Source organism: Furipterus horrens, unplaced genomic scaffold, assembly GCF_987537825.1.
Source record: "Furipterus horrens unplaced genomic scaffold, mFurHor1.1.pri manual_scaffold_6, whole genome shotgun sequence".
Taxonomy (NCBI): domain Eukaryota; kingdom Metazoa; phylum Chordata; class Mammalia; order Chiroptera; family Furipteridae; genus Furipterus; species Furipterus horrens.
The window spans coordinates 88,294,107-88,318,323 of NW_028327176.1; the positions used below are offsets into that span (position 1 = coordinate 88,294,107).

General features: G+C 41.7%; 2 protein-coding genes across 8 annotated transcripts in view; one reads left to right on the forward strand and one right to left on the reverse strand.

Annotated features, from left to right (window-relative positions):
* Positions 1-1,764: 1,764 nt before the first annotated feature.
* On the reverse strand, positions 1,765-11,813 carry TAF11 (TATA-box binding protein associated factor 11). Of its 2 annotated transcripts, XM_090280408.1 has the most exons (5): positions 11,530-11,809; positions 5,412-5,560; positions 3,672-3,759; positions 3,249-3,345; positions 1,765-2,404 (listed from the first exon to the last, which is right to left on the reverse strand). In XM_090280408.1, the coding sequence occupies exons 1-5, from the start codon at positions 11,698-11,700 to the stop codon at positions 2,274-2,276; spliced, it is 636 nt and encodes a 211-aa protein (XP_090136534.1). In that variant the 5' UTR covers positions 11,701-11,809; the 3' UTR covers positions 1,765-2,273. The 2 variants fall into 2 exon arrangements, with proteins under 2 accessions (XP_090136534.1, XP_090136535.1); XM_090280409.1 differs by lacking the exon at positions 3,249-3,345 and having other exon boundaries at positions 2,282-2,404; positions 11,530-11,813.
* Positions 11,814-13,244: 1,431 nt separating this feature from the next.
* Positions 13,245-24,217, forward strand: part of ANKS1A (ankyrin repeat and sterile alpha motif domain containing 1A) — a 191,660-nt gene continuing 180,687 nt past the window's right edge. For all 6 annotated transcript variants that reach the window (XM_090282254.1, XM_090282256.1, XM_090282253.1 and 3 more), the window contains exon 1: positions 13,245-13,530. In XM_090282254.1, the coding sequence (XP_090138380.1) occupies positions 13,349-13,530 (182 nt within the window). In that variant the 5' untranslated portion in view covers positions 13,245-13,348. The remainder of the gene's footprint in view (positions 13,531-24,217) is intronic.

The window sequence follows — 24,217 nt, forward strand, 5'->3', positions numbered from 1 at the left end:
ATGTTTTTTCCACTGCTCAGAACAGTTTTTGAACTTGTCGATTTTGATGCCTTTTAGTGCTTCTGCTGTTTTTTGTTTCACCTCTTCCACATCGGCAAAACGTTTTCCTTTGAGGACTTTTTTCATCCGGGGAAATAAGAAAAAGGCACTCAGGGCAAGATTAGGTGAATAGGGAGGGTGGGGTACGGATTTCATGCTGGTTTTAGTCCAAAACTGCTCAACACACAACACAGTGTGGGCAGGTGCACTCATAAATCACCCATCATGAAATGGGCGTGTTGAGTCTGCAAAAAAAAAAGTCAGCCTCTCACAACAATGCCAGCTGGTACACTGATACAGATGGGTTCCTAGAATACTTAGTGGGAGAAGCCTATACTACAAGGGGCCCACCCTCCAGAAGATAATTCCATTTCTTTTGGGTCCCCCCTTGTATCCCATAACTTAAGTGCTTCCATTTAACCCATTTACATTAGCTTCCCCTCAGTTCAGGAGGGTCATGGAAAGGTTGTTTGAAATATTGCTGTGGTGATGTGGGAACTTTCCATTCCAACCTTTACACTGAGGGCTTGTTTTTTTGCCTCATTTAGTTAATATTTGCCTAAACTTCTAAAATGTTACAGTAACACCACAACTATGGAGCTGAACATTGCTGCATGAACTAGTAGGATAACATCTGGTTATTTGAGACCTGCCCAAACTGTGTTATTGCATTATGATTTACCATGGTCATTATTAAGTGTTTCAAGAGATTCTGGTGTGATGTACTATCCGTCCACCTAGATCTAAGGCTTCCCCACCTTCTGCTAGAATAGCAATGTTCCTGTTCACCCGTGGGTAGGTATGGATAGTAGCTACTGTTGAATGGGGATTATTTTCCCGTCCTTTACAACAGGAACAAGGTGAAACCCTTAAATAATCTTAAACTGTGAGGTTTTGCAAAGTGGCCAGACTTGGGATGTGAACTTTCTCCCTTGTTATTTGTAAGTTTCAGTTCCTCTAACTGTTAAAAAGAAATCTTGTTTGAGCTGAGAGAATATCTTTTTTTTTGTTTGTTTTTTCCTCCCCTAGTCCATTAATTTTTGGTCAAGATGTAGCCTGAGTCTTAAGAGCATTTCTTTGTGGAATGCCCCACTGAAGTGTCTTCTCCATTGTGGCTAAGTACATGTTAAAGCCATGACTTTAGATACTAAAAGTTAGATTTGCCCAACTTTGTGAGTCCAAGTTCTTTCCCCTACTCCGGTGCTAAACAGAACTGGAATCTTTACTAAGACATGCTCAGGAAAGCTTCAGAAGAGAACAGCTTCAAAGCCCTACTCCTTGTAACATTGAATGACAGAGGGAAGAATTCTTGAGGATTGCTAATGTAGCCTTATTACTGCTAATCACTGTCAATAAAAGGTCACTCCATTCCCCTCTATTTGAGGAAAACAATGAGAATGTATCTGATGAACTGGAACACTGGTATTGGGAAATTTTAATATTGCAATACCTAAACTTTGAGTGTACTGGTTCTGTGAACCACCTGAAAAAAGCAAATTAAAATTAAACTTATTAAACAGTACTGGTTGTGGTATATATATTTATAAGAAATCTGAAATATATGGACTTTTACATTGACTTTAAGTGCTTTCAGTATTCTTCTATAAGATTAAATTTTAATAGCTCTAGGAAGTGGGAAGGGCTCAAATTTTCACAAAAAAACCAAGACTAGTTTTATTATGATACCAAAATCCCAACCAATTAGACAGAAAATGAATACACATATGACAAGTTAGAAAACAGTTTAATGGTCACTCATGAAAATCCATAGAAGAACCTTAAAATGTTTACAGGGACAAACTACTCCACTACTCCTGTGTCTACGTTGTTCATGTTAGATCATCACAAGTCAAAAGTTTCTGGTGGTTTCATTTACTCAAAACCATATGTAAGAAATAACATAAGACACAGCAACTTCGGGCTTCAATGTGAAACCATCAAAATTGTCTTGGAAAGGCTTTCTCCATGAAAGCAGATTCCCTGTCCAGAAGATGCTTGAGGCCCACGTGCCTTTCTTCTTTCAACTAGCCAAGGGACAGTGAAATGCTTCAAAATGCCCTAAGGTCTCAATACTTAGTCAAGGCAAGTACGAAACAGGCTGCATGCCTTCTAGGTGTGATGAACATCAGAGTGTCTTTTCACGGGCAGGTACTAAAACACCAGCACACGAACTCTGCAATCTGGAGTCTGGAACCAGTATGTTGTCCAGTACGAGGCCTTTCTAGGCTTTGGTCTTAGAAGAAGATGATTTTTTTGTGCTTTGAGTTGGGTATCTGTCCCTTTGACTTTAACCGCCGGACAGCCTCCCTCATATGTTTGGGTTGTAGTGGTGGTGTTTCTCCCCACTTCTCACATACATCCAGCGCTAAACAGGGCAAGGAGAAAGTTTCATTATCACACCAGAGCTTATTCACACTCCTTTGAGTCCTGTAATTCTCATTAATCTTCTAAAGCTTGCTATGAAACCAATACATTCTCTCTTCTTAAAAAGATGCTATAAAATGTATCGTTTTGCCTTTGGTATAATATCCCTGGCCAAGTAGCTCAGTTGGTTAGAGCATCAAACCAATATGCCAAGGTTGTGGGTTCGATCCGTGGTCAGGGCACATACAAGAATGAACTAATGAATGCATAAATAAGTGGAACAACAAATTGATGTTACCTTCTCTCTCTCCAAAAATCAATCAATAAAACTTAAAAAATTCCTTTTTCAGACTTTATCATAGGCAACAGTTAAAAATAAATCTGCTTAAAAAACAAAACATTTCACCAGCTAGAGATTAGCAGTGGGCAGTAGCCAAGTGCTTTACTTGATGGATAGGTAGGCAGTTCCCAGGAGTCATAACGTCAGGGATAACTCTGCACCATGCCACACTGGTCAGCCACAGTGATTGTTTTTCTTGTATCGTTACTTTTAACAGCAGAAATGAGTAAGGTTCATTGGAGAAAAATACAAAGTCTGCTTCTGTCAGCCTGGGCTGAGGAGAGAAACCAGGAAGGGACATTTCCTGGATGCTTCCTGACTCCCAGTATGGAAACTCTGAAGGAATAATGGTCATGCTCTGCTGAATACAAAGGTTTCCTGCCTTGGTTAACTTCTAGTCTAAGTGGAAACTACTTAGAGGTGCCATATAAGTCCCTTAGTCCAGATATTCTTGAAAATAAGACCATCACAGGTTCAATCCATTACTTATACCAACACCACTCACCTTCTTCTACCACTTCCCCGACGAAAACCTTGGAAATACCAGACATAGCAATGACAACATTCTGAGACACAGAGGTGCCAGTGATGGACTGGATCAGCTTGAAAGAAGAACAAAGACTCTGATTAAGTTAGTCAAGGACTGGCTTTAGAAACAAGAAACCATAAGAGCTCTGCACTCAAAAAGTGTTTACTAAAGGTTGGTTGCTGAAATTAAGACTAAAGCAAGGATTCTGTTTGTTGAAACACCATCCCAGGAATACAAAATTGCAATTGATCAGATTATTGAGAAACATTTTCATAGTCTCGCCTAAATGATCCACCAACTTGCCTAACACCTCATTTCCAAACGCCAAAGGACATAACTCGAGTCTAGTTCAGTTCTCTTAGATGATGAAAACGAAGTATGATGATAGTCCATCCTTACCCTTTTAATGGCTGCCTTAGGGAAAGCTGACCGGCGATACATTTCATAACGGTTCAGCTGCTCCTCAGAAAAAGAAGAAACCAGGATTCTAGACAAAGATTCAGGTAATTAAGTACACTTATAAGAAAGAATGCTTAAAATATATCATTAAATCAATAAAATGAAATGTCAATTAGCAAATGAATTTTCAAGGGGTCAGTGTTAGGTTTAGTGTTCATGAGGAATGAAGGTATTTCTACTCTCAGGGAACTTGACCCTAAGTGAAACACAACTTCATTTCTTAATTTATTAAGAACAAAAACAACAATGTTGAGTCATTCTATTGTACTATACTGTGTTTTCAGCATTAGGCTCTCTCCCCATACTGCTGTCTTACTACACTTCACATGATGGTATAAATTTAACATATAAATTTATATTCAAACCAGTAGTTCTTAACATTAATCGATTAAGGGGGGAAATATTTGTAATAATATTTTTCACAAGACAGATTGACAAGTATTAAAAAGAATGGTACTAATGAGAATGGGAAGACAGAAACTCATACATGCAGGAAGAATCTGAAGTGGAACAACCCTTCTGGAGAATTTAGAAATACGTATAAAAATCCTTTGAAAATCTTTATACTATTTGAACTAGCAATTACACTTCTAGTTTATTTTAGGAAACAAATGGACAAATATGTAAAGATATGCTCAAGATATTCATGATAATGCTGTCAAAAGAAAAATATCCAAAACACTAGAACCGCTACAGGCATTGGTTAAATTATAGTTCATCCACACAATAGACTACATGTAACCATTACAAATGATGATTTACGGGCATATTTACTAACATGAAAATATTTAGCAATATATATCAAACATTTAAAAAAATCTGAAAAGGTATATACCCTGGGTAAACTCTGAGTGGTAGAATTATGGGTGATTATTTTTTCTTTTCTTTTTTTTAAATTAATTATTTATTTATTTTATTTTTAGAGAGAGGGGAAAGGAGAAAGGGAGAGTAACATCACTGTGTGGTTGCCTCTCACTCGCGCCCCCAACTGGGGACCTGATGTGCAACCTAGTAATGTGCCCTGACTGGGAATCGAACCGGCGACACTTGGCTCGCAGGCCGACACTCAATCCACTGAGCCATGGCAGCCAGGGCTATTTTTTCTATTTTTCTATATTCTCTGAATTATTTGCAGTGAGGCCATACTACTTTTACAATCAGAAGACATAATGAAGTTATTTCTATTTAAAAGAAAATTATGACCTATTTGTATAGTTATTAATATGCAGGGCACTCACCACATTTAATGTGAAACAAAAAAGGGTTACAATATTTAATATCTTTGAAAATTTTAGTTTATAAATATACAGAGGTGGATAAAAGTAGGTTTACAGTTGTAATACAAATAAATAATACAATAAACAACTCTGGATAAATGGTGATGGGAAAAAATAAACCGTGTTTTACATACTCACAACTGTAAACCTACTTTTGCCCACCCCTATATATGTATAGAAAATATTTTGGAGGATATACATTAAAATATTAACAGTGTTTATCTTGGTGGTATGGTGATAATTTCTTTTTATTTGTTTATATTTTCTATGATATACCAATGTATTAATTGCTTTATTTTCTTTGAGTTTATGAAAGAAAAAAATTAAAGATCAAGAAAAATTTATTAACTTTGTGTGGTTAAGTTAGAGTATTGCAATGGGGAAATATCAGAAAGTAACTTACTGCATCTTTTGAATCTCATCTTCATCCACTTTCTGCTTCTTCTCTTTCTTTTCTTTGGTGTCTATTTTCAGTTTTTTGGCTGCAGGAGTGAGTAATGATGAATCTTCCCTTTCAACTGCTGTTAAATCTGAGATGTCCTGATTCTTGAGCTGAGAAGATGAAAGAAACGCTTTTATAGATTTGGCCTACTTTCTAGACTTGGGCAAGGTAAGAAGACATCATTCTCACAACACAACAAATCCATTTATTCAGTAGCTTTTTGGTTCCAGGCACTGGCTGTACCATCAAGTGTAGGATACACTATCTCTCCTAAAGAAGTTTGTAGCCCAGCTATGAGAAGAAAACTAGCTAAAAATCCAGTTTTTCAGTTTGGCTATGATCAGAGCTCCCATATCTGTTTACAAGGGCAATAAAATGCTAAGGGTCATGAAAACCCCTCTCCCCCTGAGCCCACTCCCCTAACCTCATTCTTTAGAGGGGATGTCAGGAAAGTCCTTTCCATCCAGCCAGCTCTTCTGCCTCTAAATCTACAGATCTCTTCATTCATAATGATTCCATGTGGACAGAATATTTAAAAGGAGGCATATATGGAAAGAATATTTAAAAGGAGGCATCTTCTCATCAAAACAGTGTTTCTTTGAATTTGGAACATTTAAGTGAGCTTCTCCCATGTGTAGTACTCTTTTCTTCCTATCTTTTAATTCTGTTGTATCATACAAACATTTACCAGATTGAAAACATTTAAAAAAAATATATTTTATTGATTATGCTGTTAGTTGTGCCAATTTCTTTTCCCTCTGCTCCCCTCCACTGTGACGCCCCACCTCCAGTTGTCCAGCCCCGCTTAGTCCATGCCCATTGATTGTGCATATAGTTCTTCTCAACATCTTCCTGTCTACTCCACTCCCTCCTACTATGCTTCTTAATTCCTGCATCATCTCCCTCCCTTTCCCTCTTCCCTCTCCCAGCTGACCTCCCCCCAATATGTCCCCCATACCTCTAATTCTTTTTCCACTCTTGTTGCCTACTTAGTTTGACTTTGTTTCAATTCCCTAGCTTCTGTTGTTGGTTGTTGTGATACAGTTTTCATTTTAATGTTCATAGTTTTGATCTTCTTTCTCCCAAACAAGTTCCTTTAACATTTCATATAACAGTGGTTTGGATCTATGAACTCCTTCAGTTTTACTTTGTCCTGGAAGCACTTTCTCTGCCCTTCTATTCTGAATGAGAGCTTCGCTGGATAGAGTATTCGTGGTTATAGGTTTTTGCTTTTCGTTACTTTGAACATTTCTTGCCAGTCCCTTCTTGCCTGTAGAGTGTCCTTTGAGAAATCAGCTGACAGTCTAATTGGGACCACTTTGTACATAATTCTTTTCTTCTCTCTTGCTGTTTTTAAGATTCTCTCTTTATCCTTAATTTTTGACATTTTGATTATAATGTGTCTTGGTGTGGTTCTCCCTGGCTCCAGTTTTTCTGGAACTCTCTGTGCTTCCTGGACCTGTAAGTCTATTACCTTCCCCAAGTTAGAGAAGTTCTGCTTCATTATTTTTTCACATAATTTTTCAACTTCTAGTTCTTCACCCTCTGGCAACCCTATAATTCGAATGTTCGTTCGCTTATAGTTGTCCCAGAGGTTTCTGAGCTTCTTCTCATTTCCCTCACTTTTTGTTTCCTCTTTCTGCACTGGTTGACTGTTTGTTCCTTCCCTGTGTTTTTGATATGTTGATTTGATCGCTTGTTTTCCTTCCCTCACCACTTGTCTCATATGTATTTTCGTTCATTTCAGCAGGACTAGCCTTCATTCTTTCCCCACCTTGTTCAATATCTTTTGTTAATTCTGTAAGCTGCGTTATGACTATAGCTCTGAACTGAGCCTCAGAAAGATTTTCTATTTGTTCATCGGTTAATTCATGTATTTGCTTTTTGGTTAGCTGCATGATTGGTATTTCAATCATGATTCCTGCCATACTGACTGTTTTCGTTTATCTTTCCTTCTTGGGTGGGGGCTAGGACCCCCTCCTACTCTATCGGGGGCAGAGCCCTGTGCACTTGTCACTACCCGGTGACCCTTCTCACCACAATGTGGCGCTTTGTGTGGGGGCGGGGGTCCAAGATGGATTCCTGCTGTTCTCTCTCCACTGAGAGACAGGGAGCCTCCTCCTCCATCCCCATGCCCTCTGGGCCTCACAGTCCAAGACAATGGGGTCTGCCTTCCCCGGGTGTTGGAATCTCGAGCTGATGGGTTTAGCCTGCAGCCTGGGTTGGTTCCTGGGCGCTTCTCGCCTCCCCTTAAATATGGGTGTCTGTGCTTACTGGATCCCGCCACTTGTTGCCGCAGCTGCCGCCGCCAGCACAGCTTGGCCTCTCCGCCCCGGCTTTGCCCCTCCTTCCTGTCCAGACGACCACCACTTGTTTATAACTTCATACGTTGGACTTCCATGTAGCTTTATTTTCTGGAACTTCTGGTTATTTCTAGTTTTGCGATAGTTGTAGTCCTTAGTTGTGGAGGGAGACTGAGCATGCCAGTCTAGGCCTCCATCTTGGCCGTAAGTCTGAAAACTTTTTGATAGGATTTTTCTTATCATTTACTCTCCCACACTAAAGCATTTGACATCATGCTAGATGTTTAATTAACAAAACAAAAAATCAACATTCAAGCTTCATCTCCTCCAACTTAATTTACAATCTAAGAATACAACAAACCTCATTAATGGGATTTAACCTGTTTCCCTAAAGCAGAAACTCACATTTAAACTCAGACGAATATAAGCTCTGACTGGTGTGGCTCAGTGGGTGGGGTGATATCCCGCAAACTGAAGGGTTGCCGGTTGGATTCGCACATGCCTGGGTTGTGGGCCAGGTCTCTGGTTGGGGGCATTCGAGAGGCAACTGACCGATGTCTTTCTCTCTCTTTCTCTCTCTCCCTTCCCCTCTCTAAAAATAAATAAAATTAAAAAACAAAAACAAAAACAAAAAACCCTCAGAGGAATGAGAGGTAGGTGAAAGTGAGGGTCGTATATGTTTAATAACCTTTTCAATTTCTTCTCCAGTTACTGATTTATACAAGTTTTCTAACCTCTTTGTGGTTCAATTTTGGTGATTTATATTTTCCTTCAAAATATGAGCCATTTTCTTAGATTTTAAAATTTATTTGCTTTAAATTTAAATATTAAAATTTCTTATAACTTTAAAGATCTCCCCATATGAGTGCCAATAGCTCTTTGTTATTTCATAATGCTGTGCATTTACATTTCAAATAACCAGGTCTTTATTATTATTTTTTTCATATGTAAAGGCTTTTGATTCCCAAGCAAATATTTCTCCAACAGGAAGAGAAATGAGATTTCAGAACTTCGGAGCAGGACATAATTGGTACAAGGAAACAAGATTCTTACTAATTAATAAGTCTGTAATTGATGGTTTCAGCAAAATATATTTTAAAGGCAATGATGTGGATTAGTTTGCAAATTGTGCCTTGGCCACCCAACTATAATGTTCCTTCAGTTTGAAACTGTCCCCATTGGACCTGTCAAAGCACAGCATGGTTGTAACACTTGACAAAATAAAGGTGGTGGTTACTACAATTATAGTTCCAGATGTAAAGATATGAAGTCAAAATGCTGGGACAACAGAAACATAAATTTGGAGCTAGGCAACTAATCAGGGATTTTAAAAAGATTAAAAATTAAAAATAAAACAAAACAAAAATGCCAAACAAGGGTGAAGAAATAGACAAGGATTAGAGAAGGAAGGTGACCAGAGGAAGGTCACAACTGAACTGGAGAAGCTATAAACAAAAAACCTAGAGGGCACTCATTTTGAATTCACCTATAAATACCTTGTTGGGTAGAGGAAAGACTCTTGAAGGAAATAAAGTGTAATCAACTTTAAATGCTGAATAAATGATTAATGGACAAATGCATTAAAGAATGTTTGGTTCAATTTATGCCTATAATTTCAAATAGTACTATGATACTTTTTTCTTTAAATCCTCTGCCATTCTCTTACCTGGGATCCATCACAAAATAAACTGGTTTCTTCCTCATGAGCCATGTTCATATTTGAAGCATTTCTTCTTTTTTAAAAAAATTGTTGTTCTATTACAGTTGTCCCATTTTTCCCTGTTGCTCTCCCCTGCCCCCCCCCCCCCCGCCCCGCTTCCACAGTCAATCCCCACCCTGTTGTCCATGTCCATGGGTCATTTATACTTGTTCCTTGACTAGACCCTTCTCCTTCCTTCCCCCCTCCTCCCCCTCCCCTCTGGTCGCTGTCAGTCTGTTCTTTATTTCCATGTCTCTGGTTCTATTTCGCTCGTTTGTTGCTTTGTTTATTAGGTTCCTGTATTAGATGAGATCATGTGGTATGTCTTTTGCTGCCTGGTTTATTTCACTAAGCATAATACTCTCCAGTTCCATCCATGCTGTCGCGAAAGGTTAAGAATTCCTTATTTCTTTCTGCTGCGTAGTACTCCATGGTGCAAATGTACCAGTTTTTTGATCCACTCATCTACTGATCAGCACTTACGCTGTTCCTAGCACTTGGCTATTGTAAATAGCGCTGCTATGAACATAGGGGTGCACAGGTTCTTCTGAATTGGTGTTTCAGGATTCTATGGGTATAATCCTAGCAGTGGAATTGCTGGATCAAAAGGCAGTTCCATTTTTAGTATTTTGAGGAAATTCCAAACTTTTCCATAGTGGCTGCACCAGTCTGCATTCCCACCAGCAGTGCACTAGGGTTCCCTTTTCTCCACATCCTCGCCAGCATCTTTACTATTTCTTATGTTTTTTAGGCATTCATTAATAGCTACTTTCATTTTTATTACCTCCTCATTCCTACATTCTTCTGGTCTGTTTTGTTCTTTTTCTGGTTTGTTGAGGGTTCTTATTTTCAAAATCTCCTGCTTGTTAATAAAAATAGGAAAGGCTATGGATGTCTCTTCAAATAAGGTTTTGATCAAACCTCACAGGATTTGATGTAGTGTCTCTGGAATTTCTTTAATCTAGGGGCTATTTAGAAAACAGTTTAAAATGTCCAGGTGTTAATATTTGTGTGTGGGTGTGTGTGGGGGGGAGCTTTTGTTGTTAATTTCAAGTTTATTGCACTGTACTAACAGAATGTGGCTGGCTATTATTTCTAGTTTTAAGGATTTTTGCTTTTCCATGTGGTCAGGTATATGGTCAATTTTTAAAAGAGTTTCAGAAGCATCAAAAAAAGAAAAAGAGAATTTTATCTTCTGTTGGGTGCAAATTTCTGTATGTATTGAGCTCTCTTTTGGACTATGCTAATTATTCTTCAGTTTCTGTCCTTGAGATATTTCAAAGGTTGCCTCTTAAAATAGATTCATCGCATTGTTTTTTTTGTCCCTAAAAGTTCTTACTTTATACATTTTGAGGCAACTTTAAAAGGCTGTTTCTATCTAATCCAATATCTTTCCGTGATTTCTTTAAGTCCCTTACTTACAACTCTAATAACCCGAGATTCTATCTCCAGAAGTGGAACCCAGTGAACACTGACATTCTGGTCCCCTGACTGATGCTCGGCTAGGCAACGCTGCTGAGCTTTTGGGGTGGCACAACTGATGGGTTTGGTGTGTTTATGCTATAGAGAGACAGACCCTTGACATTGGAGGCAGTTAATGTACCAAAAGAGTAAGAACGTGATTAAACCATAACTCCCTCAGTCTCCCTTTAACGACTCCGCAGCCTATAATAACAAAGATATGCTTAAGCAACATCTAAGAGAAACCATATTGTGTTGAAAGGAATTCTAGGGATCCTGGGTTCTAGTTCTTACACTGTCTCAGGGTGACATTGGATCCCAGTTTCCTCACCCGGAAAACCAAGAGGCTATTTAAAATTCCCTTAGAAGTAGCTTTAATACTCAAGGGCAGGGATTAAGAATATTAACAGAAGTGCTTGGGTCTCTGGAACCGAACCAACACTATAGTTTTGTCTCCTCCCTACTCTCTCCCCACCCGCGCGACTGCAAGTCTAGAGGGAGTCCTGGTGGGCGCGGATTATCTTAGTTTGGGAGGGATCAACCAGGAAGCCGATTGAGCAGTCAGTAACACAACCTTGAAGTACTCCCCAGATTTTATCAACACACCCCTCCCTACCTCGCCTTCCTCAGCCGCAGCTTCTTTGACGTCTCCATCTCCGTCCCCGTCAGTTTCCTCCAGGATTCCGTCCGTGTCAGTAGCCTCGGAGTTCCCGGGAGCAGCAGCCGTCTCGTCGGACGGCCCTGTCTCTCCACCTTTGTCCACGGGCGACGCGCAGACATCATCCATCGCCGCGAGAAGAAAGGAGGGGAGATCGCCGTGCTGTCCCACGCCGAAGCTCCGGACCGCGCGCGGAACAGCAACCAACGAGCTTACTTCCTGTCGTCGCGCTGCGATGACATCACCTCTACTGCTCCTCGGAGGGTCAATTTGAGGCGCGTGTGGAGCACTTCAGGACTCCCTTTCATTCTTGATTTCGTGGTGGTGGGGAAGAGGGAAAATGGAGGGCACGGATTTCAGTTAGTGGATTTTCCATCCTGGGAAGCCAGGCTTTGTAAGGGAGTGCTGCACTGCTTACCGAAGGACTTCTATTTCCCTCCCGCCTTTCTAAAAACGCAACGTCAATTAACACCTTCTTTAACCCGCTTTCCTCAGAGTTGTTTGGGGACGGGGGGGAAACCCTATTCCGCTGTACGCGCGTGTCGCGAGATGCGGCTCCCTGGTAAACTTTCACGCAGGGACTCCGCCTCGTAAGGTTCTATTGGCCTGTGATTGCACTTAATCGCCAGCGTTTCTCTTCTGTTCCTCAGCGCCTTAAAAGAAAGGTCATATAGCTTGAGGAGAATTTATCCAGTCCACTTATTCACTCCACAACTATTGAGCGCCTACTTCAAGCCAGCAACAATGCTAGTACCAGAAATTCAACATAGTTTACACCCAATTAAATGATTTTTCCAATTCATTAGCACTCAAGGTCGGGGTGGGTTTCACAAACCTGACTTTTTATTTAATCTAATCAAAAGTAAGGCAACCGTCGTGACTGGTGTGGCTCAGTTGGTTGGGTGTAGTTCTGCAAAGTCAAAGGTCACTGGTTTGATTCCTGGTAAGGGCACATGCCTGGGTTGTGGGTTCTGTCCCCAGTAGGGGCGCCTGTGAGAGACAACCGATGAATGTTTCTCTCCCTCCCTTCCCCTCAGTTTGAAAATAAATAAGATCTTAAAAAAAAAAAAAATAGTAAGGAAACATCCTGCCGGGAGGGAGGTATTTCCCTTGACTGTTTCACTTTAGGACCCATTTCAGGGATTGGGAGCAGGAAGAAGGGGGCTATTTCTATTTTAAAACTTTCCTTCCTTGCGTCATTGAAGTACGGGGTGGGGGGCATTTTATTCATCTTTGCATCACTGGGTCTCCACACCCGTTACATACTTAATTTATGCATGCTGAAAGAATGGACTAGGAAATGTAAGTGCGCGTTACCATACTCCTCTCTTTGTTTCTACACGGTCTGGATCAATTACCGTATTTACTGTCCTGTGGGCCCCTAAACCTTTGGGACCGAGCGCACTTCGGGAGGCGGATACAGGTGGGTCCCGTTGGTTCCCTTTCACCTGTATAGCGGGCGCCCACTTGGCGCTTTCCTCTTGCCCCTGGAGGCCTATCTGCACAGCTACGTGCACTTGGTGTAGATCACAGTCACCTGTGCTGCCTGCCGAGCCCCGCCCAGCTAGGTGGGCAAGGGGGCGGGGCGGGGGGCGCGGTGACGCGTGACGCCAGATCCCGGAAGTGACGCGCTTGTTGGGGGGAAAGGCGGGGGGGAGGGGGGTGGTGTCCCCGGCCGGTTTTGGGGGGTGCGTTGCCCGGAGACGGAAAGTTTGGGAGCCTGAGCAGGCTCGGCTGCAGCCCCGGGAAGGGGATCCAGGGGGCGGTGGCCCTGGGGATGGGGAAGGAGCAGGAGCTGCTGGAGGCGGCCCGCACCGGGCACCTCCCGGCCGTGGAGAAGCTGCTGTCCGGGAAGCGGCTCTCTTCTGGCTTCGGGGGCGGCGGCGGTGGCGGTGGCTCCGGAGGCGGCGGCGGCGGCGGCGGAGGCTCTTCGAGCCATCCCCTCTCCAGTCTGCTCAGGTGGGTAACGCGCCGGGGCTGGGCAGCCGCCTGGGGACCAGTCTCTTGGGTCCCTAGAGAGATCGAGGCTCCTGAAACCCTGGCGGGGTGGGCTTTGGGGTGCCCCGAGGTGAGGGCAGACGGCCCACGGGACGAGGAACGCCGGTGCAGGTTCGAGTGGCGCCGAGCTCTCCTCGTCTTGCCTCCTGACCTGGCTAGGAAGAATGGTGGGAGTGCCCAGGTGGCAGCCTCTGCCGCATGGCACAGCCCGGCTTCACCCTCGCTCGCTCTAGGGTGCCAGCTGTCGTATCTAACAAGCCACTTTATATATATATATATATATATAAATATATATATATTTAAATCTCCCTCACCTCCTGCAGAAACTGCCTGCCACGCCTTGCAGAATCTCTGGCTCCCCTGGAGGAAATTCTCTTGATTGCCTTCTTTTGGGAACTTGGACTCTTGCACTGGGCTCTGCAGCACCTGGCTTTTGTAGTTTAAATTAAAATTGTCTCAGGACTTATCACCTTCAAAGTATTCTACTTGGAGTCCCTCTTGTGCTTGAAGTTCAAATTCTAGTTCCTTGTAGTGAACGTCATTGGATTACTCAGTCTGTTAAGTGGCATAATGCAGGATTCATTGGGGGGGGGGTTATTCATCAAGAAATAAAGCTTTCAAAAGACTTGTTTAGGAAACTGAGGGGTGCTCTAAAAACTTCTCCAAGATCTCAAGTGTTTGTTAAAATAAACACTTGAACCTGAAATGTAAGGATTGAGAGAAAAAGATTACTTTTGTGTGGCTTGGAGAGGGAATTGTCAGTGGAGTAAAATGTGTTGGTTCAGCAGCATTTTCATAGCCTGCTTTCTTTTCCTTCCTTGTTCTTTTGAGGTTTTAAGGAAGTGGAAGTTCATTTAGAAATGGCTTGGTTTGCTTTTGTTCCCCATTAGTTTGTATAACTTCAAGTTGGTTGAGCTTGGATCAAGGAAGCCCAAGGCTCTAATAAATTGTGAGGTATTAAGCACTGAGTAGGAACCCAGCTCAGCTCTATACAGGAAGATTTTAAAAAGCAGTATCGGGGAAGAACTCTCCTTGGGAGTTTTTCTGGGGAGGCAAACACCAGTGCTGTTTGCTGCAGTTTCTCCAGCCTCTCGAACAATGCTATCGCACAGTTGGGACTCAGGATTTGTTGAATAAATAAAAGTATCAGAGGATGACAAATTCTAAATAAACTGATGGTGGTACTCACTGTAATTGTTAGTAGTTCAGAGAAATGAGACATAATTTTGGAATAAGATGGAGTTCAGGGCTTCCAGGAGGAGGGGGACTTCAGCTGGCTTTGAAGGAAGTAAGGATTTGCATAGGTGAAGCAGGGTGAGAGTGTTCCAGATGGGCACACTGTGATAAGAGGTGCAGCAGTGGGAAAGGAGACTTATTTGGTGTTAGTGGGACACTAGAAGAATTCCCACCTAGAGCCTTGAGTGGTTGGGCACGGGAAAGGGAAATAATAATGGGAGGGTACACTTCCATCTTTCAGAGTGACTTAGACTTCCTCATGTTTAGTCTTTCCCAGTCCCAAGATCAGTGCTTGACAACTCACAGGTGTTGAATAAATGTACTTTGAATGTGTGAATTGGGTTTTGAATCTTACCTGGATTACTTTGATATTTTTGCACGTGTGCTGTCTGAGAGATGAGGGGAAGACTGTACAAGTTAGGAGGTGCCTGTCTCTAATGAGTTGAATGATGTAGCATTTGAGGGGGTGCCAGAGATGTGTTAACCCCCAGTATATCCCGCTGAAGTGAGAAACTTTCACATATCTCCTGTCTTCAAGTACAGGTCAAGTTACTCTCATTGCTCTTAGAGATTGTTGAAATTTTGCTGAGGATTTATCTGCCGTGTAGTTAAGCAAGACTAGGAAATTTTCGTTGAGTGCAAAGTTTTTCCTTTGGGCCTCATGCTAATATAATATATCCAGTTTGTCATAAAGTGTGGATGGTGGTGTCTCCATTCCCTTGCGTAAGATAGCTGACTCCTGACTTGCTCCTGTGTCTGTTGCAGAGATGGTAGATAGCCTAAGAGCCAGCCTCTCATCCCTGTGACTCCTAGGGGCAGGGAGGATCTGCAGGCACTTGTTATACTAGGTGTGTCATAAATTAGAGGTGGCTCTGGTTCAACCTAGTGAAAGACTCCGGAGCAGATGAGACAGTGTGTTTAAATAATCCCTAGGTCAGCATGTCCTACCTTTTGAGATTTGGAAATAGTAGAGGGTGGGTCCACCCTGCCCACACTCCCCATCTCAGGGACTCTGAGTTATTTAACAAGAGCTGTAGAATCATAGCTTCAGACTTGGCCTTCGCATTAGCTGCCATTTCTTATCCCCACTAGTACTGCCAAGAGCAGCCTACATTTGTCCAGCTGTTTGAGTGACCAGGGAAAACTGGCAGGTACAGGAGCTTACAGCTGCAGCGAATATAAATGTTCCAAATGATGTGTGCTTGTCTTCTCATTTATTTATTCATCTGTTCATCTAGTCATCTAGTTATCACCCTCTCTGCATTCCACAAAAGTTTTGTGTTTATTCTTAAACTACAGAGTGCCCCCTCTCTTACCCTATCCTTTTTCTCTTACACTGCTTGACCTTAGGTCTTAACTTCTTAAAGCGCTCCCTGACCCTAATACACGCTGATCTCTCAGGCTTCTGCCTCAGAACCCATCATCTGTAGTGTACAGTAGCTCATCGACTGACCCTTTTTTTGCTTGCCCAGCTTTCACTGCTTATTGCTTTGGCCTGCCAATATAATGCTTACATGTAGTAACCCTCACCAATTGAGAACATACCTGGGAGTCAGAAAGTCAACAAAGACTTACAGATTAAAAAAAAAAAAAGTTGTTATAAACTTCATGTCCTTCCGCCTTCCCTTATTTACTGTGCACTCACAGGCAGTGTAATGTTATGGTTAAGGCCATTTGTTTTGGAGTCAAACTGCCCGAATTCAAGTTCTACTGCCACCACTGACTATACAAATTACTCGACCACTTTAAACTTCAGTATCTGTGTGTTAAGGGGGGATAATAGTATCTGCCTTATAGGTATTGTTTTAGGTAATATGTGTAAGAAACCACAATTTCTGGTGCATTTTAAGTGCTCACTGTTAGCCATCCTCAGTTCAGTTCAGCGCATACTGTTTGCCTGCTGCACCTGCTATGTGCAAAGTACCATGCCAGACATTTTAAATGGTATTCTTTCACACTTGGGTATCTGCTTTCCAAACTATGGCAGATTAGAAACAGTAAATAAGGGAGAGGACCTGCTCAGGCAGGCACGTTAATGCCATTCACCTACCACATGTTTACCCATCATTGACGCTGTGCCAGGTGAATTGCTGGACACACTGCAAAGTTTATCTCCAACCTGGTATAGAGTAGGTATTCTATCAGAATTAGTCCTCCCTCTCAGGAGCGTGCCTGTCCGGGCCTTTCCCTTCTCCGTCTTCTTCCCTCAGGCGCCTCACCTTTGCCTCTCCCTCTCCTCAGCTCCTAGGGCCCTTCTTCCGCCTCTGTAACTTGTTTTCTGAACCTGTACAGTTCAGTTTGCTCACTTCTACCTTTGTAACTTTTTAAATAAACTTCCTCTTATAATTTGATTGAAAAAAACTAGTCCCTCTCCCAATACATGGTCTGTTTTACAGTGTTTATAGTAGTGTGATCTGTCTATGTGATTGATAAAATAAAAACAGAAAAAGCAATTAAAATCTAGGATTCTGCCCCTCCCCCCCCTGCCCCGCAGTAACTTGAGACTATTAACATAGATATGCATAGTCATATTCACCTGGTGAGGCCTCAGGTATCATTGAACTGTACCTTAGTGCTATCAGATAAAGATTAAATTATGTTCACTATAACTTGTTAATGATAGGCAAAACATTGTAGTTTTCTATGTAAAATGATTCAAATATAACTTTTGTTATGTAAAAGGACAAGCAGTATATTATTACCTAGAAAGCATAGCTATTTAAAATATCTAGTCCTGCAGGGGTTCTGGAGAGCATGGATTTTAACAATATATTGTCTCATTTTCTAATTGTTGAATGGATGCATGCTTTCAGTCTGTAGCTTGGACAGGTACTGTATTAAATTAATTTTGTTCACAAATGGGATTTTCTATTTGTCAACAGTAAGTCTGAATTTTAAACAGATTCTTGGGTTGGGGACTCATATCCCTCAGCTTATTCAGCCTGTGTCATCGCCAGCAACTTTTCCAGAACTGCTGCCTTTACCGCGAAGCTCTATGAGTTCTCCCAGTTCAAACTTGGGCTCCTTCAGCATTTTGACTTTTCTAACAAAGACATCATGGAGCTGACAAATAGTAGGGCAAGGCTTTTCCATGTCTTTTCCAGTGCTCTTTGGAATCGGTTTATTGACCACTTCTTTCAAAGCATTTGTCTGCACCTCTGGGGTTATGATTTCCATCCTCCTCTTTGGGATTTGGTGGATCTTTTGATGCTGAGCATAAGAGGTCTTCCAAATTTGAGTGTTGCTTTTTATATTTTTTAGTAAAATCAAGACAGAACAGACAAAGCAAATAACCTTTGGTAGTCTTGACATCAATATTATCTTCCTTCACGCTCTGCCATTTTTGACCATGGAGCTCATTTTGTTATGGGTAAGATCCATGCCAGTTTTTGCCCTGAACATCCTCAGTGATTAGGTTGAATTTTCTAAATGCAACTTCATTATTCTGCAGGTCAGCTAGGCTCATTTCAAAAACATGACCCTTGAGACTATCAGATGTGATGGTGGTTTCTCAAATTCTCATGGCTAGTGCTTTCCAACATTTTGTATAAACATAGCTGATGCTTTCACATCATACCCATCTTTCTTAGAAAATGAATCAGACACTTTCTTCTTGGCTCCCGTTTTGCTGCTCTTCATAAGGCACTTGTTCTTGCCGACTGCTCTGATGCTGCTCACGGGGCCAAAAGGGTGGACCTGCAACCTACCACACTTCTTTTAACTCAAGGTATTTTTCAGCCCTGGGCATACAACAGGCACTCAAATTCTGATGTGATGGACAGTTGATATGTTTATGGTTATAGTGAAACTACTGATTTCCAGGAAAGCAACTTCTGTATGAAAATTCAGTATGATTTGGGTTAAAGGCAAATTCTGTCAACTAAAGGGCAAAAAGTGAGAAAAAGAAATGTTAAAAGAAAACATCATATATTAACTTAAAACTATAAATTGAATTATGAGCTATATATTGATGTATGTGAATGATGTGAAGTGAAGTGCACCCCTGAGAGTTCAGAAGCATAGCGAAACTAAAGCAAGGGCTGTCATTGAGGAGTAGATTATGTCATGGTTTAGAAAAATTCTGCACTTAATTTCTCAAGCATGAGAAGCGTTGAATAAGAAAAGAAGCCAAGGAAACGTGCTGAAAAAAAATCTGAAAATTTATAGACATTTATTTACATTTATATTCATTGTAGCAATAAATGTGGTGCCCTGACTGGTGTTGCTTAGTTGGTTAGAAATCATCCAGCAAAGTGAAAGGTCACCAGTTTGATTCCTGGTCAGGGCACATGCCTGGGTTGCAGGCCGGTACCCCCGGTTGGGCCTCGTGCTGATCGATGTTTCTGTCCCTCTTTCTCCCTCCCTCCCCTCTAAAAATAAATAAATAAAATCTTTTTTTTTTTTAAAGTAAATGTGGCTATAAATTTGTTTTTACTCTGTCATTTGGGATGGCAGGAGGGCAGGGAAGACTATCCAAAAATAGCTGTGTGTTTCCCAGAGATATGAAAAGGTTCTGAAATAAGGAATGAAGAATGAAAGGTTTTGAAAAATGGACTTTCTTTTAGGGACAAGAACAGGTTCTCCCAAATGTCTGAAGATACTCATTTTTTTTCTTTTTTTTTTTTTTTTGGCTGGTTATAGTGAACTTTATTGATCGTTCATGACAAGGTCGAACTCCCTAAGCTCCTCCCCTCTTTAGGGAGTCTATGATGGAAACTAGCGGTCAGGAGATTCTCAGTGTGTTGGGGGATCGATTTGGGGTAAGGACTCCCCAGCAGCTGAAGGCCTCTCTTCCTGTCACTGGGCTGGTCATCCAGGGGCTCTTACTCCTTGGAGGGCATGTGGACCATAAGGTCCACCACCCTGTTGCTGTAGCCAAATTCATTGTCATACCAGGAAATGAGCTTAACAAGGTGGTCATTGAGGACAATGCCAGGCCTGGCATTGAAGGTGGAGGAGTGGGTGTCACTGTTAAAAGTCACAGGAGACAACCTGGTCCTCAGTATAACCTCGTATGCCCTTGAGGAGGCCCTGTGATGCCTGCTTCACCACCTTCTTGATGTCATTGTATTTGGCAGCTTTCTCTAGGAGGCAGGTCAGATCCACAACCAGCACATTGGGGTGGGGACACAGAAGGCTTGCCAGTGAGCTTGCCATTCAGCTCAGGGATGACCTTGCCGACAGCCTTGGCAGCGCCAGTTGAAGCAGGGATGATGTTCTGGGCCGTCCCTCAGCCATGATGCCACAGCTTCCCAGAGGGGCCATCTATAGTCTCCTGGGTGGCAGTGATGACACGGGCTGGGGACATGAATCTCTCCACGATACCAAAGTTGTCATGGATGACCTTGGCCAGGGGGGCTAAGCAAGAGGCATTGCTGATGATCTTCATGGAGTTGTCATACTTGTCATGGTTCAAACCCATTACAAACATGGGGGCATCCACAGAAGGGGCAGAGGTGAAGACCCTCTGGCTCCTCCCTTCAGGTGAGCCCCAGCCTTCTTCCAAGGTAGTGAAGACACCCCTGGGCTCCATAACATATTCAGCTGCATCTTCCAGGGATCTCGCTCCTGGAAGATGGAGATGGACTTTGCATTGATGACAGGCTTCTCGTTCTCAGCCTTGACTGTGCCTTTGAACTTGCCATGAGTAGAATCATACTGGAAGATGTAGACCATGTAGTTGAGATCAATGAAGGGGTCGTTGATAGTGACAGTATTCACTTTGCCAGAGTAAAAAGCAGCCCTGATGACTGGGCACCCAGTACAGCCAATTCTGTCCACTCTGACCTTCACCATCATGTCTCTGGGTTGAGGCTGGCCCTGTGCAGGAAGACATAGCTGTCTGTCAAACAGGAGGAGCAGAGAGCAGATATTCATTGTTTTTAAGAAAAATTCCTAATATTATTTAAGGAATTAAAACCTTTAAAAAATAGTGGTTAGCATAACCATTCTATTGAAAGGGTCCTTTATTCACCCCCCAGAATGAATCTGAAGCTTGGAAATTATAATGACATGACAGCTTTTTCACATGCAGACCCTTTCCTTTTGCCCTCCTACCGTGGCACATTCTTTTGAATGTGCGTATTTTGAGCAAAATGATTTTAATATCCTAAGGAAGAGGGCAACACGGACCATGTAAGGATTATAGAATGGGAGGCTGCTGAAGGCAGGATCTCATGGACTTGTCTGATGTAAGTTCCTGCTCTTCGAAGAGAATGCAAAAACAGAAACAACAAAGCAAAACACAACTATCCATTAGGATAGCAGTTTTCTGAATCTTCCACCAAACCGCTTTATTTCATTAAAATGATTTTTAAAGAGCTTCTTAAAATACTTCTTCTAAGTATTATTTTATTGGATTGTAGCCCTTGTCCTTTGCTTTGGCATTGCTGTACATTTTTGCTTTCTTTAGAGCAGAATGTCAGTCCCTTGTCTGAAAACAAAACAAAAACAAACAACAAACAAACCAAGATGCCATGCCTGGAAATGACTTCATGTGGTTACTTTATATCTAAAAATCTAGAAAGTGCCTAATCGAAACTAAGGGATCTACTTGTAGTAAAAGATAATTTAGCAGAAGTTTGATTCATCGGAGATTCCCTTTTCTGTATTCTCCAGCTGAAGTTCAGTTTTCACTGTCTTAGTTAAAAAAATTAGACACAGGAAACAGTGAAACAGTCGTGGTCTGAAGAATTTGAGTTGTATCCAGTCAGCTTCAGCACGTTCACTTGCCCTGGGAGGTTATGGTCCCAGTGAAAGTTGCATCCTTGGCCAGAAAAATCCCCCCCTGGTTTGTTCACCCCATACAGCTGTGAATTTCCGTTTGCAAAAAGGAAGTCAAGGCTATTTTTGCCTTAGTCTTCAGTAGGGAATGTAAATTACTGAGTTTTATAGTCCAGAGACACCAAGGAAACCCCAAAAGTAGATAGCGGAGAGTTTGTTCTTGGAAATGCCAGGCTCCCCTGTGGGCAAGACCTTGTTTTTTCTGGGGAGCCCTCAGAAAATGTTCCCCACACTGATTTCCGAAAGATTACGGGGAGACTTTCTGTGGTATAGAAAATTATATCATTAACATTCATAGAACATCTTCAAGTAACTTTGGTGTGGTTAGAGTTAATGGTAGTAATACTAGAAATTATATGGTATGGCTTCATATTTATCCTTTCTCAGTAATTTGTAGATCAAGTTAGTTTAGTTTACAAATCAGAAAACTTTTTAAAACAAAAGTCAGTTGTCTCTTCATTACTTGTGATGTTATTACCTTTATTAAAAATGCTGGAGATGATCCAGGAAGCAGAACTGCCCCTACTTGCTTGCTTGCTTACTTAGCATAGCTGCCAAGGGTCAGGTAGTATCCCAACTCTGCCTTGTGACTTAGGCAAGTTATATAACCTCTCTGAGCATCTGTGTCTTCATTTGTACTGGGTCTGGGATAGTACCTACTTCCTGAAGCGGTATCACAGGAGCTAAAATGTATATGACATATAATGTCTGGGTTGGTAAACCTCGTCTGCTAAAATCATCTGATGGGAGCCCAAAGCGTGCCTGCTTTGATGATTCCAGAATGATAATCCTGTTTGTTAAGGGCATATAGTTTTTAATTGACATGGCCATTTTAAAATTTATAATAATTGATAGCACGGGGTCCAACCTTTTCAAATATGAGTCCCTAAAAATGTACCTAAAAATGGGAATGGTGGCAAAGTTACAAACTGGTACAAGTCCGCAAGTTCTGGAGTTTAGAATCCAGAATCTTTGTTGGAGGGTAATATTGAGCCCCTAGTGGAATCTGGGGCAACGCTCTGAAACATATTTCTGCAGTGAAACCTGTAAATATTCACAGTAAATGGGATAAATGTCAAGCAGATCCGTATCAGTTTAGGTCAGGTTTTGAAATACCTAAATGATTTTGCCACTAACTTTTGAAAATGCTTTTTGGATTTCTGAATTGTAGATAAAGGAATATGGATCTCTACCTCTATTAGAGAAAAATTGCTAGACACATTAAAAACAAGAAGAAGAAAATAAAATCCTCTGTAATTCCACCACCTAAATAAATTACTGTTGTAATTTTGACATACATAAATTTTGGCCTTTTTTTATGCAAACGTTTTTAAAAAACAAATGACATTATTCTGTATATACTTTGTCTCAAATTTTTACTTAATATGTTGTGAACACTTTCCTATTATTTTTTATTCTCCTCAACCTCATTTTAAATGGGTAAGTGGTTTTCCATAGTGTGTATGAACTGTAATTTATTTAATCTCTCCCTGCTATTAGACATGAGTTTGTTTTTAGTTTTTTGTTATTGGAACAGCACTGTGATATACATCCTTATAGATCAATTATTTTGTGCACACTCATGCTTGTAACATTTTATATACTCGGTAGGATGGTAGATGGAATTTGAGTATTCAACCATTGCAAATCAACATATGTGCAGTTGAATTCAAGGTCTCATAATAATCTGAAGGCCCTTTACATCTCTTGGGTCCTTTTGATTGGAAAGTAATGTACTGATCTCGTCGTCGTCGGCAGCCCTCCGTCTCGAGAGACGATGGTGTAGCTTCTTAAGAGTCTTATCAGCACCGCCGAAAATGGCTGTGCAGTCCAACTTGGGAGTGACATGGTATCTGTCTCCTCCCGTGTTGAATCGACATCTTGCGATGACGCTGGAGTGTCCTCTCCAGTGAAGCTGAAGCTACAGAGCCTGGGCAGGGTGATATGGAGGGTCTGCTGTTGCCCATGCAGCAGACCCCCCCTCTCTTCGCAGCTGAAGGGTCCAAGGGAAAGACGGAGTCAATACAGCTTGGCTTCAGGTGCGCCGCAGGAGTTGCCGGTGTTGACTACAGCGTCAAACCGCCTTAGGGACTCCGGCTCCGGATTTTCTGTCGGGGTTTACTCCCTTAGCCTTTCCCCTGAAGAGGTATGCCGCAAGGCAGCGGAGGTTTTTTGGAGTCAGAGTTTTCCTTCTCTGATGTGCCCTGACTGGAAGATCGAACCAGCGACACTTAGCTCGCAGGCCGACGCTCAATCCACTGAGCTAAACCAGCCAGGGCAATGTACTGATCTACAGCTGCTAAAAGCTACTTATATTTAGAAAGTTACCTTTGTACAGACACAGGATTTTTAATGGTCAAGTTGGGGCCTCTTGGGTCCCTTTTCAGAGGCAAATGTTGAAAAGAGGGTCATTAATCATTCAAATGCATGGAGCAATATGCTTGCTCCAAGCAGAATAAAACAAAACCAATTTCTTTTGTAGTTCTAGTTTTTGTTATGGGAAATTTCAAATATACAGAAGTTGAAATAATAAAATAATGAGTACTCACATACCTTATATACCCACAATTTCTAGCTTATAGACAATTCTGTTTCTTTTTATCTCCCCCCCTTAACTGAGTTATTTTGA